The sequence below is a fragment of the Lipomyces chichibuensis genome (genome assembly GCF_038497645.1).
Source record: "Lipomyces chichibuensis strain CBS 12929 unplaced genomic scaffold V1513scaffold_14, whole genome shotgun sequence".
NCBI lineage: Eukaryota > Fungi > Ascomycota > Lipomycetes > Lipomycetales > Lipomycetaceae > Lipomyces > Lipomyces chichibuensis.
The window spans coordinates 285,102-299,502 of NW_027117466.1; the positions used below are offsets into that span (position 1 = coordinate 285,102).

A 14,401-nucleotide genomic window follows, 5' to 3' on the forward strand; every position below is an offset into this window, starting at 1 on the left:
AATAACTTGCAAACCCACATCAGAAGTGGAGAATTAAAAGAGGAGGAAGATGCCAATTTTAATGTGAAATCCATGAAAGTCAGGTTGCTTAAAAAATATCCACCTATGGTTCCCGAGTGTATTGAGCCAATAGTTATCGCTGAGAGAACCCAGTTTAGAGTCTCGCATTCAGCGATCCGATATTGGCAACTACTTTGACGAAGAGACAGTAGCTGTCTCCGCTATTGAATAGGGATGGCTGCTAAGGTGGTGGAGGGCCCACAAATTTAAATACCCGAGAATGGCAGCCGCCGGCAATGACTACTTCGCGGTGCCAGCCTTTGAATAGAGAGATTATTTAGTGACGGAATGAGGATTGCTAGGGAAGTCGCTCCTTAAAAAGCATCGCCTGGAATCAAACAACGATAATAATGGTCGTGAAGTTATCGTACATGAGAGATTCGTTATTGGCTGCATTATCCGCCGTCACTGTTAGAACCTTTGATTCGATTTGAAGCTCAGTTAATGTCTTATGCAACGCCTTCTCCATATTCTCTCCTGTATGTGGCCCACGTATTTCTGTGAACTCCAGAACTTATATCCAGAGACAATGCAATTGTCTTGCGGGTTTGTTCCAGAGTCCCAATCAACTGATCTCAACGCAGATTAAACTCCAGGTCAATTCTTCGAGCCATTGTCTTACGAGATATGATCGCTAACGAAATCCCTGGCAAATCTCTGAATATCTGTTGGAATGCTTGTGATTCGATTGAGATAAAAACCATATGGTCTGGCACCGCTCGATGTACTAAATTTTGTTCTGATAATTTTGCAATGTCTTCTTCTGACCGTTTCTTGAACCTTGTGACAATTGACTGCTGTTTCATCTTGTCTTACTCGCCGACATTCTTTCCTGTTTAAAAGCTGGTAGTCGTGCGAGGGCTGGGCGCCTTCGCGATCTCATGAAAGACAATCGAGACGTATCAACATTCTGAACTCTCCCGACTTCGAATTATTGCTCCCTGGATAGCAATAACTGCCCCAAAGAAAATAACTGTGGAAGATTTTGTGCCAGGCTAATAATTTGAACGCAAAGCTCATTGAGTATGATGTGGACACCCGCTGGAACTTCACCTTGTGGATAATTCGTCGCACTCCAAGCAAGGAGCAAATACGGCATTGGACGGAGCATAATCAAGCTTACGCCATTCACCGCGCACGGCTGGGACCATTTGCAACGCTCGAAGACTCTACTCTAACAGTTTTGAAGCGGGTGCCACACACCAGTTCTCGCATTACCTATATATTATGAGTTACAAAACATGCTGGACGGCGCTGCTTCGCTGCAAGGGGATTCTCTCGTCTTGATCTAGATATTGCCAAAGCTGTGTCAGCTTGCCTAAAAAATAAGAAATATTTTAACTTCATGGATGCAGGACGCAGTATTACAGAGACTTAGTGCTTGATCCCCGGTTCCAGGCCCTAACGTTGGCGAAGGAACTGGGTGCAGAAACTGCTGGTACAATCGTTAACAGCTTTAACGATGCGGTTCACAGCGACTATCCACTGAGTCTAAGACTCTGTCCACCGTTGAAGAACCAGTCGCGGCGGTTGGGCAGAACATTGACGCTCCGCGTGTTGCAAACGGTACAACCTCAGACTGGCAACTTGTCAGATATGTCTATTTATTGAGTAGCAGGGTTTAGTAAATTTTTTATATATCGATGTCCCGATTGCAGGAAAAACAAACTTGTACGACAAAAACCTGGGATAGCGCTCTGCTATCTATAAAATGAGATGCTAACTGTTACTTAATCTGTATACAATGATTTTACTAGCACTGATGTACGCCAGCTCTGTATATGATAGTGTGGTGACCCTGACCGTATGCTATCGGAAGCTAGCCAGGCCTTGGTAGAGAAATGCTTGGAGGAAACGTGCACGTCCTTTATTATAAATGTTGCTACTAAAAAAATCGGGTTGCGAGGGTGCAGCCGAGCAGATAAGATCCCTTGCCGTACGTAGCCTTCTACAATAGTGGAGGATTAAGAAAATTTCGAAGGCAAGGCTAGTGAGTCCACCGGAGGATGAAGTTGTTGATCCAGCTGTAAGCTATGTAGCAATTACCTAATTAGGCAAGTTCTAGCCTATTTTTTCCATGTCACGTGATGGATTGCGAATAACGGATAATTATTCGTATTCGCAGTCTATTCTGCGAATAAAATTTGCGAATATTATTCGCACCGTTTGTGAACTGCGAATATTAGATATTCGTTTTTCGTATTCGCAACAGCCCTAAATGAGTGCGTGACCAACGACGAAAACTGGCCTTCGAAAATGGTGGAAGGTGCACCGAAGCGAGTCTCTGCGAATGGCTGCAGCAGCTAGGAGCTATCTAGCGATTCCTGCGTTAGAAGTAACAGTTGAGAGACTGTGTTCAGCAGCGGCAGGGATCACAGCAGCTTATTTTGCCTAGCAGTCAACGAGGACATGGCCCGTTTCCTGTACAAAAGATCCGTCCATACCAAACATTTCTCTCACTCGCTCACTTGGGTTGCTTTGACTTCCAACTACCTGTGTAAACTAATTTATTCAATTTTTCGAATGTATATTTCCCACACAAAACGAATAGATTAATTACAGTAAATTCCGAAGCCTCCTAAAAGTAAATCTAGTCGAACTGTTTTAATCTTAATCTTCTAATAAGTACCTTCTCCCCCGCCATAAATTTCGTCGTCTACCCAAATCTGTTCCTTCACTAACTAATTTCCCACCCTACTCATCAATTTCCTAATCACCTCCCTAATTTCGATTATATCCTTCGTATAATCTTATAATTTCTACTTTACCTGTTGTTTCTCTCCGTTTTGCCACCTAACTTATTGCTTGTATCTATTCCTTGCCGCCTCCACCAAATTATGCCTCCCTCAAACTTATTTTTCCAATTTTCAAACCGCACGTAAGCATTCTTCATATCCATCAATAATAATTTTTAGGGCAATTGTCTAAAATACCACTAAAACTTTTTGAAATTGTCAAAATACCACCGGGTACCTCAACGTCCGGACCCGCTTTAATTTTCTACACCAAGTCAGTAATCCACGGGCAAATTTACACTCCTAAACTCTAAAATTTCGAGGAAATTTCGACGCGTTAGCCCGTTTGTTCAAGACGTGTCTTAACACTTTCAAACACCATTGGCAGAACAGCATCATCCGTTCATTTGGGCTGTTGGCGGATAGGCGGATTTGGCGGATTGGATATCCGCCGCGGATACGTATCCGCCATACTGTCGATTGGCGGATACAGATGGCGGATACAAATCCGCCAGCCCTCAGAGAGGCGGATATGGCGGATAATTGGTATATTCTCTAATTAAATTTCAAAAATCTAACAGCCTCCGCAAACAATCGCCTATACAAAGAAGCCCAACATCAGAATAAGTCAAATTATTGCAATTTTTTTTCCGTGCTATCCAGCAGCATTAACATTCTCATAGTTTCGCCCTTCATCGCAAATCGACGTACCCCTAGAATGTCTCTACCAGCATTGAACATCCGCTCAACGGAGACTTCAGAGGCGGGAATGGCTAAGTAGTCTCTCGCCGCCATAGCCATCTGCGGATATTCATCTTTGTGCTGCCGCCACCAGTCGCACAGCCAATTCGGGTTCTTTGAGTCCATCACAATTGCCCTCGGGCTCTCGAAGTACTTATCTATGTCGGACACAAAAGTTTGGCTTTGAGGCTGGAGCTTTCGCAGCATCCGAAGCTCCGGGTCGGTATATTCCAGGTTATCTGCTAGAAATTGCTCTGTTTGTGGGGAATTCACATCAGAAATATTGTACTCCCGATGGAGTTCCAGTTGTATTGCCTCTAGAATTAGGCGACCAGCATCATCATCCTCTCTCAGCTCCTGTCGAATGAGGTCGCCTTTGACACGCGGGTCCAAAACAAGGGCCGTATAGTAGGTATCGATCTCATCCATGAACGAGTAATACTTTTTATACTTCTTCATGCCAGTTTTCACTGCCAGTGCGATGTCCATGTCAATTTTTGAAAAACTTCCGTGTCGTTCTGAAGCATCATGGAGTAGATCATGGAGTTCATAGTAAATCGGAACCGTGAGACTAATTTGCGGCTTCCTTTTAGAAACAAACAGAGTTAGCTCATTGAATTTCGAAAGAATGCTGTGGATTTGCCTCAGTCGTTCCCAATCACTGTCAGTAAATGACGGCAACGGAAGCTCTACTTGATGCTCCAAGTATTTGTTAATTTGGACTTTGGCCTGTAGGCCGTCGGCAAGCATGCGGTACGTGGAGTTCCATCTCGTATCATTGTCATATTCGATGAACTTCTCAGGAAGGTCAAGGAAGTGGCAGACTTCTTTCCACTTTTGTCTTCTCTGAGGGCTGCGATCAATCCAGACGGCGAGAATGCGAAGTCTCGCCAGGACTCCTTGATTCTCCAGGTACCGGGGATCTTGACCGCTCAACATGTCACACGCAGAAAAAGCTTCAGCTGCAGTCCCGGATTTTAAAGCGGATAGGATGTCTTTGGCGATCAGATTCAGGATATGTGCCAGACAACGCACATAGCTCTCCAACCCCGGAAATCTGAGAGAAGACCCGAACTTTATCTGGAGGTTTTCATACAGTACAGAAACCATCTTTTCGTTGTTACTAGCATTATCTCCAGTAATCGCAATTAATTTGCACTCAAGATGAAGTTCTTCCAGCGTTGCCGCCACTGCTGCCGCCAAATTTTCGCCACTATGCCATCCATGGAGTTACTTGAAGTCCAGTGCTCTCTCTTGATATTGGAACTCTGGAGTAAGCCAATGACCAATCATGCCAAGGATTGGCAGGCTATTTTTACTCGTCCAGATGTCCAGAGAGATAGCAATTGTCCTGCATGTTTCGGATAGTTCCTCGTTCAACTGTACGCGCTGGGCTGCGAACTGATCGGCTAACCGTTGTCTGACAACCTGACGGCTGGTAAAAGGGAGCCTAATTCCCGGAATATCATGAAAGATTTGTTGGAACGCTGGCGACTCCAAGGTTGTAAAAGGTTGTTTTTCAGCGACTATCCAGGACAAAATATTCTTCTCGAGGAGTTGTTGATGTGTAAGTCTCTCCTTCCCCTTTATGAAAGATAATATACTATATTCTGCATTTTTTGGTTCTTCCGGTTTGTCAGGAAAATTTATAGAATGCTGCTTGCGGAGATGATCAATCATATTGCTAGTGGGGGCCTGTCGCTTTGAATCCGTGGTCTTCCAATCGCATTTTGCTCCTGTTTCGTCGTCTAAGACCGCGCATCGAATCTCTCTATCGATCAACTTCCTTTTGTTGCTTTTCTTAACGATCCAAGGATTTTCGAATTCGGATATTTCAAAGTATGTCCATGGCCACTTAGTGGATTTAGGTTCCGAAATTCGGGCATTTCGGAGAGGTTCCTGTTGGATTCCGTTTGAATGATGGAGCACTCCTCTACCTGCGACTCTACTAATGACTCAGAAAGAGGCTGCCGGATTTGTGATGCTGATTCCAACGGAAGGATATCGTTCTCCAGAGTAGTAACATTTTCATAACTATCGAGTCGGTCTTCTGACGATACCTCTTCATCAAGTCCATCATTGAGCAAGAAGTAATTGGGCCTGTTTCGACGAGTGTTCATGCGATCCATTTTTGGTTTGTTGATTTGGAGGTCGTTAAGTTAGAATACGATCTTCGGACAGCTTGTAGAATATGGAATATTACGAGGCATGAAGGAATTCTTCAAGGATTCTTATATTTTTCAACTTCCTTTCCACAACCTACCCAGCCAATTAAAAAATTTTATAATCAGGAACAAAAAAGTCAATTAAACATGCTGATTACAAAACGAGCACCCAAAGTGTCGCACAAGACCGACTCCCTCGTCCTCTCAAGCGATTCGGAATATACCGACATAACCGCGGCTTTCGCCGAACGCCGAACGTAAATTTCAAGAATGGTAGTCATGAATGCAAGAGCTCGCACAGTAGCGAACAATCTGTCCAATGTCGACTGACAATAAGTCATTCTGGCATTGCGTACATGTTTGCATCTCGCGGGGATGACCGACGAAGTAGTTGGCTACCTGCGAGTCCAATAAAGAAATTCAAATATGATGTTAATGGATTTTGCGACATTTTTAAAAATATCGTATTGAATTTTGCCAATTTTTAAAGGCGGATGGCGGATTTGGCGGATATACGCCATGCCGTGGAAATGCGGATACAATGGCGGATACATATCTGCCCACTTCAACAAGGCGGATGGCGGATGCGGATATGGAAAAATTTGGCGGATATCCGCATCCGCAACAGCCCTGCATTTATTCAAGACGCGTTCATGATGTCGCGAGCTGGAGGAGGAATGACGGGCCTGGGAATGGTTGAGGTCATGTTGTAGGTGGGAAATTCGAGGTTAGAGAGTTGTGTTAGATTGCTCGAGGCAAAAAGAGGGTAATATGTATAAGCGCACCAAATGCAGTCTAGTGCGGACTTAAGCGTCTAATGTTCATTGCATTGCTCTAAGTGTCACGCCGTTATGTGCAAACTTAGACCCGTGCGGCTCGGGTGAGAAGGGTACCGTCCCCAGTGGTATTTTGGCAATTTCAAAAAGTTTCAGTGGTATTTAATTCGGCAGCATGCGGAATTTTATGAATAGCGTTGTGTTATTGTCTACTTTGTGAAGACCAAACCAACATAACAGCATTTGCGGAAGGCAAAAGCCAATTTCAGAAGCGTCAGTAAATAGGGTATCTTGCGAGATGGTCTACACTTTGAGACAATTGACTAATTTCATTAATATCACGTAGTGAAGGAAATCGGAAGGAAATCGGGCTCTCTTTAAGGGCGAGTGGGGAGGGGCGCGGGGGCGGCATCGTCACTACCGTCATTAATCAAGTCGACGCGCACGCTGAAGGCGTTTGAACGAGCCAACGGGCACGTCATCGATCCCGCTGTCGGACAGATTTGAAAGTTCGGTTCAAAGATCACTGGCTGGACAATCACTTTGCTAGACCCGAAATACAATAGGCTTTTATCGATAGAGAAACTGGGTAAGGGCTCTTCAGGGTTCTGGATTTGAGCAAACTCTGTATATACGAGTATAATGGGTGCCTTCCCGTAGCCCTCAAATTCGCAAACTCGCAAATTAGATTTGCATGCCTGCACACTCCTCCCACTACCTTCAACCACTCGACGTTGGGTGCTTCAGCCCGCTGAAGAAGGCGTACGGTCGCCAGATCAAAGACCTCATGAGCTCCCACGTTAACCACGTGACCAAGGTCGACTGCCTTTGTGCTTTCCGTACTGCTTACTTTGCTTCTATGACCGAGTCAAATGTAAATGGAGGTTTCTCGGGGTCGGGCCTTGTGCAGTTCAATCCAGAGAGTGTGCTTTGCAGGCTGGATGTAAGGCTTCGCACGCCATCACCCCAAACTCACCACCTGGCACTGCGCAAGTCTGGGTCTCTAAGACGCCACAGAACCCCATGGAAGCAACGGCGCAGTCTGAATTGATTAAGACTCGCATTGTCAACCATCAAAATAGCTCTCCGACCTCAATGCTGGAAGCGGTGGACCAATTTGCCAAGGGGGCGAAGGCAATTATGCATCAGATGGCCCTCTTAAAAGCTGAGGTCTCATCGATACGCAAGGCCAATGAGGCGCTCAGCAAACGCCGGAGAGCAAAAAAGACACGCGTACGGCTTGGAGGATCACTTACCGTACAAGATGCGCATGATTTGCTGGGCCAGACGGCCGTGGATAAGCAAGTACCGCAGGAAGCACGACTGAGTGGGGTTCCTTCGGAAGGGATTCTCACAAAGGTGCGGCACTGTGGCAAGCGCGGTAAGTCCGGCCACAATGCACGAACTTGTCAAGAGGTTGTAGAAATCTCTGAAAAAGAGAACTCCTAGTAGATATAATTATATTTTAATGTGGTGGTGTTGTAATTAAAATAAATTGTCCTAAGGTGGTGGTTGTGTGATCCGTTCGCTTGGGAAGTACGTTATTTATGCCATAGCATATTAAAATTGGCCCAGGATAAAGCCCCCCCCCCCCCCCCCACAGAAGGCAATAAGTTCATTTTATCCTTTTACTAACCACCTCCTCTGTCTTTGGCATATCACAAAGAATGCTCAACTTCATGCCAAGCAGATATTTAGAGCTGATGCTCTTATTGTCCGACCTCCCTTATCACGAAAGCAGGTTACGGAGTACGTCGGTGAACAATGGGATCAGTTCCTAAAACTTGGGTATCCATTTGTTAACGCCCAGACACAGGAGTCATTCAATGAAGCCTGGACTGAACTCCGAAATCTTTATTATCTAAGCCGCCGCTTATGGGTTACCTGGCAGATGAGCTGTTTTCGAAGAAGGAGAAATTTGTACGATATTGGACCAACAATGTGCTTCACTTTGGCACGATTGTCACTTCCCGCGGAGAGGCAGTTCATAGCTCCTTAAAATCTCAGTTGCACCACTCTGTTGGCGACCTCAAAGACGTTGTGGACACATTCAGCTTGATCTTCAAAGATCAGTGCCATGAATATAGCGTGGAGGTGGAACGCGCTAAGAATACCCGTCAGCATCGCCATAGTAGGCAGCTCTTTGCTGGTTGTAATGGAATTATTTCTCCATACGCACTAGACAAGCTGTTGGCCCATATGAAGCAATGCAACGTAACTCCAACTAGCGCTCTTCGTCCTTGTACTGGTGTCTTCACTAGAACAAAGGGAATGCCATGTGCTCATACCATTCAGCCTATCCTGGCCGAGGGCGGTTCTCTGGACCCCGAGTTCAACTCGCAGTGGTACCTTGAGCACGGAGAACTGCTGCCGGTGGATTATCGTTTTTGGGTCCAAAATCCGACGATACGACCTCGAGGTCGTCCAGGGACCGGTCAACAGATGGCCGACCGGTCAACCCGTCGAATGCCGTCTGGGTTTGAGGTTGTCGAGCAGCAACTTCATACTGACGTGGGCATTGAACGTGGGAGGGGTAGAGGGAGAGGTCGCGGGCAAGGCAGAGGCCGTGGGCGAGGTCGAGGGATGTCTAGCCCGGTAGAGGTTCAAGCCGTGGAAGGGGGAAGCTTTATGGTGTTCCATTTGTAATGTAATTTATATTTTAATTAAGTTGATGTTTTATGAAGCTACGAAGATAAAAAATGGCATCACCATTTAAGACGAAGCGAGGTTACATTATATTAGCATCACGTGATTACACTTGGCCTAAAGAGGAAGTGGTGTAGGTTTAGTAACCCAGAGGGGTGTAGGTTTAGTAACCGGGGGGTGTAGCTTTATCCTGGGCCTTTAGTTATTTATTATTTAATCGTCACGTCCGGATAATTGTTGTAACTTATAGCTCTTATCTTTCTATAACTACCTAACTGAAATCTCCTGGCCCCTTGCATATTCTTTCAATCCCGGTAATCTAATAGCCCGGATATCCGTATATCTGTCCACAAAATTCAGCGCGACTCGCGTACATAAATAGTCCTCATCAATCCCTCTTGGAATGCCACCATAGTTTAACCTGCGGATTCCAAAACACCATTAATACTTTACATAGCCATCTAGTCAGCATATCCTCTTTCACTAAAATAGTTCTTTTGTTACCTTCAGTAGGAGATCTCTTTCCCAATATCGATGCTTTCAAGCTTGAGATGCAGACGTATGCTATCCAGGAGGGGTACCAATACGTCACTGTCAGATCGAATACGACGCGAGTCTGGCTGAAGTGCAAGGAAGAATGCTGTCCTTGGACGTTGCGTGCAAGCAGAGGAGCGACCTCTTTAAGATTTACTCAACCAATCGTGTCCATAGCTGCAATCAGGTCGTGCAGACTAACAGACATGCGACTAAACGATGGATTGCCAATGTCTACGGAGGTGAAATCGAGAAAAAGAAGAGCTACAGGCCAATTCATTTGAGAGAGGATGTTCATCTCGATCACAGGTGAAAGTCGACTATCTTGTGGCGTCGAGGGCCAAGGACAAACAAAGCTATGGAGCAGATCAATGGATCTGATATCGATAGCTACGCAAAGCTTCCGTGCTATGTAAGGTCAATTAAAGATCTCAACCCTGGCAGTCATGTGGTATTGCGAATCATCAAAGATAAGTTCCACGCTCTGTACATAAGCTATGCATCGTCGATTGCAGGGTTTAACCATTGCCGTCCGCTGATTGCTCTGGATGGAACGCATTTTGTTGTTTCCCCTTGCTTTTGGCGTCGTGATGGCCGAGAACCGAGAGAACTGGCGCTTCTTTTTGGAAGAGCTTCGGACATCACTCGAACCTGCCTACAACTTCTCGTCGCTCGTGCTGATCTCTGACCCGCAAAAAGGTAGTATCCAACGAATTTGTAGATCGACGACTTAATATTTTGTTGGCTGTCGATGATTGGCTTCGTTCGCGGCCAGCGCGACCAAAGGTGTACCCGGGCTAGGGTAGCTAGACCCCTTGTTCTTCCCCGGTAGCTTAACCTTATTCGTCGTTCTCCACCTCCGCTGTGTCTCGATCAAACAATATCGAGCTAATTGTGATCGGGTTCAGGCGGCAACGGCAAGCGGCGTTTTGTCAGTAAGGTACGAGGAGCATAGACGGGAGCAAACTCTAGTTCCGGTGCACGCAGAGAAATAAGAATTTTGTCCAACCGTGGTATATTACGACGAGATTACGACGAGCGAGACAACAAACGAGATAAGTCTAACTCTACGAAAGCCCGCGGAGACATCATTGCGACGCGACAGTATATATATATATATATATAATATAAAACTTCACCGCTCTTCCTTTGCGACCTCATCCTATAAATGACACCTCCATCGAAAGGCGCGCGAATTGTGATCGTCGGCGCTGGTGCGTTTGGTTTGTCCACGGCATACTACCTACTTGCGTCTGGCTATTCATCCATAACGATCCTGGACCGCACAACGCCACCAGTTCCCGATGGATCCAGCGTCGATATCTCTCGGATAGTCCGCGCTGATTACGACGACATTGTGTATGCTAATATGGTAGTCGAGGCACTTGAACTATGGAAGACTGAGTACAAAGAATTCTATTACCCATGTGGTTTGCTCAGTATGACTCCTACAGGTAACCCAAAGTACCTCGCCGATGCACTTGCTAATGTTAGTGGCATTGGGCTGCCAGTCACGCAATTTAGTTCGGGACAGGAGGCTGCCCAGTATTTGAAGCTGACACATGATAAACCGCTGAACGGACTTGCAGGATATTTAAGTCATGATGCTGGCTGGGCATACGCTGAAAAAGCTACAGAGCATCTGTTTCGTAAGTGCATGCAATTAGGCGCCGTATTTGTCAAGAGCAAGGTCGATGAAATAATATACTCTGCTGATCGCACCATTGTTACCGGCCTCCTACTGGATGGCGGCAAGACGCTGCCGTGCGATTTTGCTGTCATCGCCGCAGGCGCATGGACGGATACCCTCGTGCCTAGCGAGTCACGCATGCTGGCGACTGGTCAACCAGTCGCATTTGTCCAGCTCACGGAGGAAGAGTACGGCAAGTACAAACACCTACCGATATACATCAACTTTGTGTCTGGCTTCTACGCATTTCCGCCACATCCTGAGTCACATATCGTCAAAGTCGCGCGACATTCTTATGGTTATACGAACTACCGAACTGTTCCTACATCATCTAGTTCGCGCGAATCGTCGCAGCCACCAGAAATTGAGTACTCGAAAGGCGCAACTCCGCCCGTGCGCACCACACTGCCCAAAGACGCGGACGACTGTCTTCGTGTAGGACTAGCAGAGTACTTTGGCCGAGACATTGCACAGCGTGATTTTGTGAAGGCCAGGATATGTTGGTACAATGATACACTGACGAAGGATTTCTTGTTCGATTATCTTCCTGGCGTTGATAACCTCTTTATTGCGACCGGCGGGAGCGGCCAGTATGTCAATATCCCACACATCCGCGAGTAACTGAATACTAACTATGACATAGTGGATTCAAATTCCTGCCAATCATTGGTAAATATTCTGTAGGAAGCATTGAGCAAACATTGCCAACAGACTTACTGGACAAATTCAAATGGCGCACAGATATTCAAAAAAAGGAGGATCTGAGTCGTGGCGGGACTCCGCTCATGACACTGCAAGATGCTGAGGCAGGGGTGTACCCGGTCACCAACGCGGAAAGTACACGAGGTCTCAATACATCTTTTATGTCAAACATATAATATGGACATTTAGAATACAATGCACGTTTCAGACCTTACTGCCTTATGTTGTATTATAGCTTACACTTATACTTACTATTGCCATTCTCCATTCATCATGTAACTACCGATATATTCATTACAATATTAACACACAGTGACTTTCTCGTCCATCATACAACATGATATGCATGCAGGTACCCAATTCCTGTTGAAGTCATCAACCTCATACGGCTTTTTATTGAAAGGCCACTAGAGATGCCTAAGTAGATGGACTACTTTTCATCGCTTGATCCACTAACAACACTGGCCTCTCCGGTACTTTCCTTCTTAGCGTGCCGCAACATAGTTCGCTTCTTTAGTTCGTGCCAAGTATCATGCATGCTACTAACCCCATTGGCACTAGCGTTGACCGCACTTCCACTATTGCTCGTGTTCGCTGCACTGGCAGTATCGACATCGTGGTCCGTACTAGCAGCTGATTTCTCCTCTTCTTTCCTTTCAATTTCAGGCTTGTAGTCTTCGCTATCCCCCTCAATTGGGACGTGCTCTAACACTTCTGTCTCGGTCGCCAACAACTCCTCGTCCTCAACCAGTTCTGCAATTCGGATCCACCTCCGCCGACGGGTGTACTTGCCAAACGCATCCTCCTTGGATGGCTTCTTCCACGTATTATCATAATACAACCAGCCTTCCTCGTCGCCATTGGATTCGTCAACTCGCCACTGATTATCAACCCACTTCCAGCGCATGCCAGTGCCTTCTGCATCGGGCAGCGTAAATTCATCAGGCGACGGACAGTCATTAAGGAACTCATCTGTCCAAGCCGTGCGTTCATATGCCAATAAGTTAGCCGTCCATCCTATGCCGAGCCATTTGCGCTGATTCTCGTACACGACGTATGTGAATCTGACGCCATCGGCATGTTGCACGTGGGCATTGGTTCGCTGATTGATGCTATGAGCCACGTCTTCAGCAAGCGAAGTCGAGTAACTCTGTGACACCGGTGCGATCTCTGCAGATGAATGAGATAATGACGATCGGCTAGGCCTAGCTGTCGACGGAACCGCGAGCGCAATAGATCGTGAGCGCTTCCGTCTCGAGAAATCGAGACCGGTAAGATAGAATGTGAGTAATCGCGCAGATCGTGACCGCCACAGGATCGTCCGTGTCACGCGGGCTGGTAGGGAGTGGTAAGTTAGCACAAAGGCACCGAGAAGGAGTAAGATGATACGGGGTGTCAAAATGTAGAATGTAATAATGATGTATAAAGGCGACAAAAACAACGTCGTAAATAACAGGCGACTGAGATCGCGTGTGGTCAAAGAGAGGTTTGTGACAGGCGAGAAGAACATGTCGAGGCGAGTGGTCAGAGTTGTGAGTGTGTGGACGATGGCGTCGAGGGTCGGGTGCTCCAGCTGCTCTCTGTCGACTGCGCTGTGGAAGTAGACGTAAGCCGCCACCCCACCGACCGCTAGAAGATGACCGCCGTACTGTACAAGAGTCTCCCAGTGCAGAACTATTCCGCTCCAGGCCGCGACGACCAGGAACGAGGCCCAAATATCACTTGACGTCCAGGTGAGCAACGCCACGGCGCGATCGGCAGCGACGATGTACGGATACGCTAGCGAGAGCGCTCTAGTCACAGCTGGCGGTGTCTGAGCCAGTAGAGGCGACGTCTGATGGATGTGAGAAGATCCTGGAGCGACGAAAGTAGCATAGGTCGGCGAGGAGGAGAGTGCTGTGGTGGGCGAGCCGAAAGGTGCACCTGCAGGCGCAGCGGCGTGGGCGGCGGCGGGAGACATGGACATGAGCCAGGGCGTTTCAAGCGCGGCCATGCATCAGCATGGTGTAGAAGAGAACTGGTGAGGATTGTGAAGTGCCGAGACTAGCTGATGGTTAGTCTGGTCTAAACGGTGGTGCATACTGTTGCCGTAGACGGAATCCGTGAGGGCTGGCCCGTGGGATAGCCTCAAAGACGGGAACGTTGACGTCCAGAGCTGAGCATGTGCCGCGCAGTGATCCCGGAGACGTGCATATGACGTCATAAGCACAGCCACATAACACAATCCACCAGCCGCAACGCCACAACTTACCGAAATTGATAGAGACATTTAATGAAGGGTATTCATGGGGCAACTACCAAAGCATTCTCAATAATATTCCGCTCTTGATACTATACAAGGTACGCTCGTCT

At 46.8% G+C, this 14,401-nt stretch overlaps 4 protein-coding genes across 4 annotated transcripts; 1 reads left to right on the forward strand and 3 right to left on the reverse strand.

Annotated features, from left to right (window-relative positions):
- Positions 1–3,857: 3,857 nt before the first annotated feature.
- V1513DRAFT_364917 (uncharacterized protein) lies at positions 3,858–4,481 on the reverse strand (the record flags this gene model as incomplete). Its single annotated transcript, XM_066894743.1, has 1 exon — positions 3,858–4,481. A coding segment is annotated over one exon (624 nt), but the record flags the coding sequence as incomplete, so codon positions are not given.
- Positions 4,482–4,934: 453 nt separating this feature from the next.
- V1513DRAFT_363786 (uncharacterized protein) lies at positions 4,935–5,650 on the reverse strand (the record flags this gene model as incomplete). Its single annotated transcript, XM_066894740.1, has 3 exons — positions 4,935–5,220; positions 5,320–5,435; positions 5,474–5,650. Coding segments are annotated over 3 exons (579 nt in total), but the record flags the coding sequence as incomplete, so codon positions are not given.
- A 4,904-nt stretch (positions 5,651–10,554) lies between these two features.
- V1513DRAFT_58478 (FAD dependent oxidoreductase) lies at positions 10,555–12,352 on the forward strand. The gene is made up of 3 exons (XM_066900556.1): positions 10,555–10,670; positions 10,734–11,937; positions 11,991–12,352. Exons 2-3 carry the CDS (start codon positions 10,826–10,828, stop codon positions 12,223–12,225), a joined length of 1,347 nt encoding a protein of 448 aa, XP_066753794.1. The 5' UTR covers positions 10,555–10,670; positions 10,734–10,825; the 3' UTR covers positions 12,226–12,352.
- Positions 12,353–12,479: 127 nt separating this feature from the next.
- V1513DRAFT_458447 (integral peroxisomal membrane peroxin-domain-containing protein) lies at positions 12,480–14,009 on the reverse strand (the record flags this gene model as incomplete). Its single annotated transcript, XM_066899695.1, has 3 exons — positions 12,480–12,560; positions 12,597–13,151; positions 13,272–14,009. 3 exons carry the CDS (start codon positions 14,007–14,009, stop codon positions 12,480–12,482), a joined length of 1,374 nt encoding a protein of 457 aa, XP_066753795.1.
- Positions 14,010–14,401: the final 392 nt, after the last annotated feature.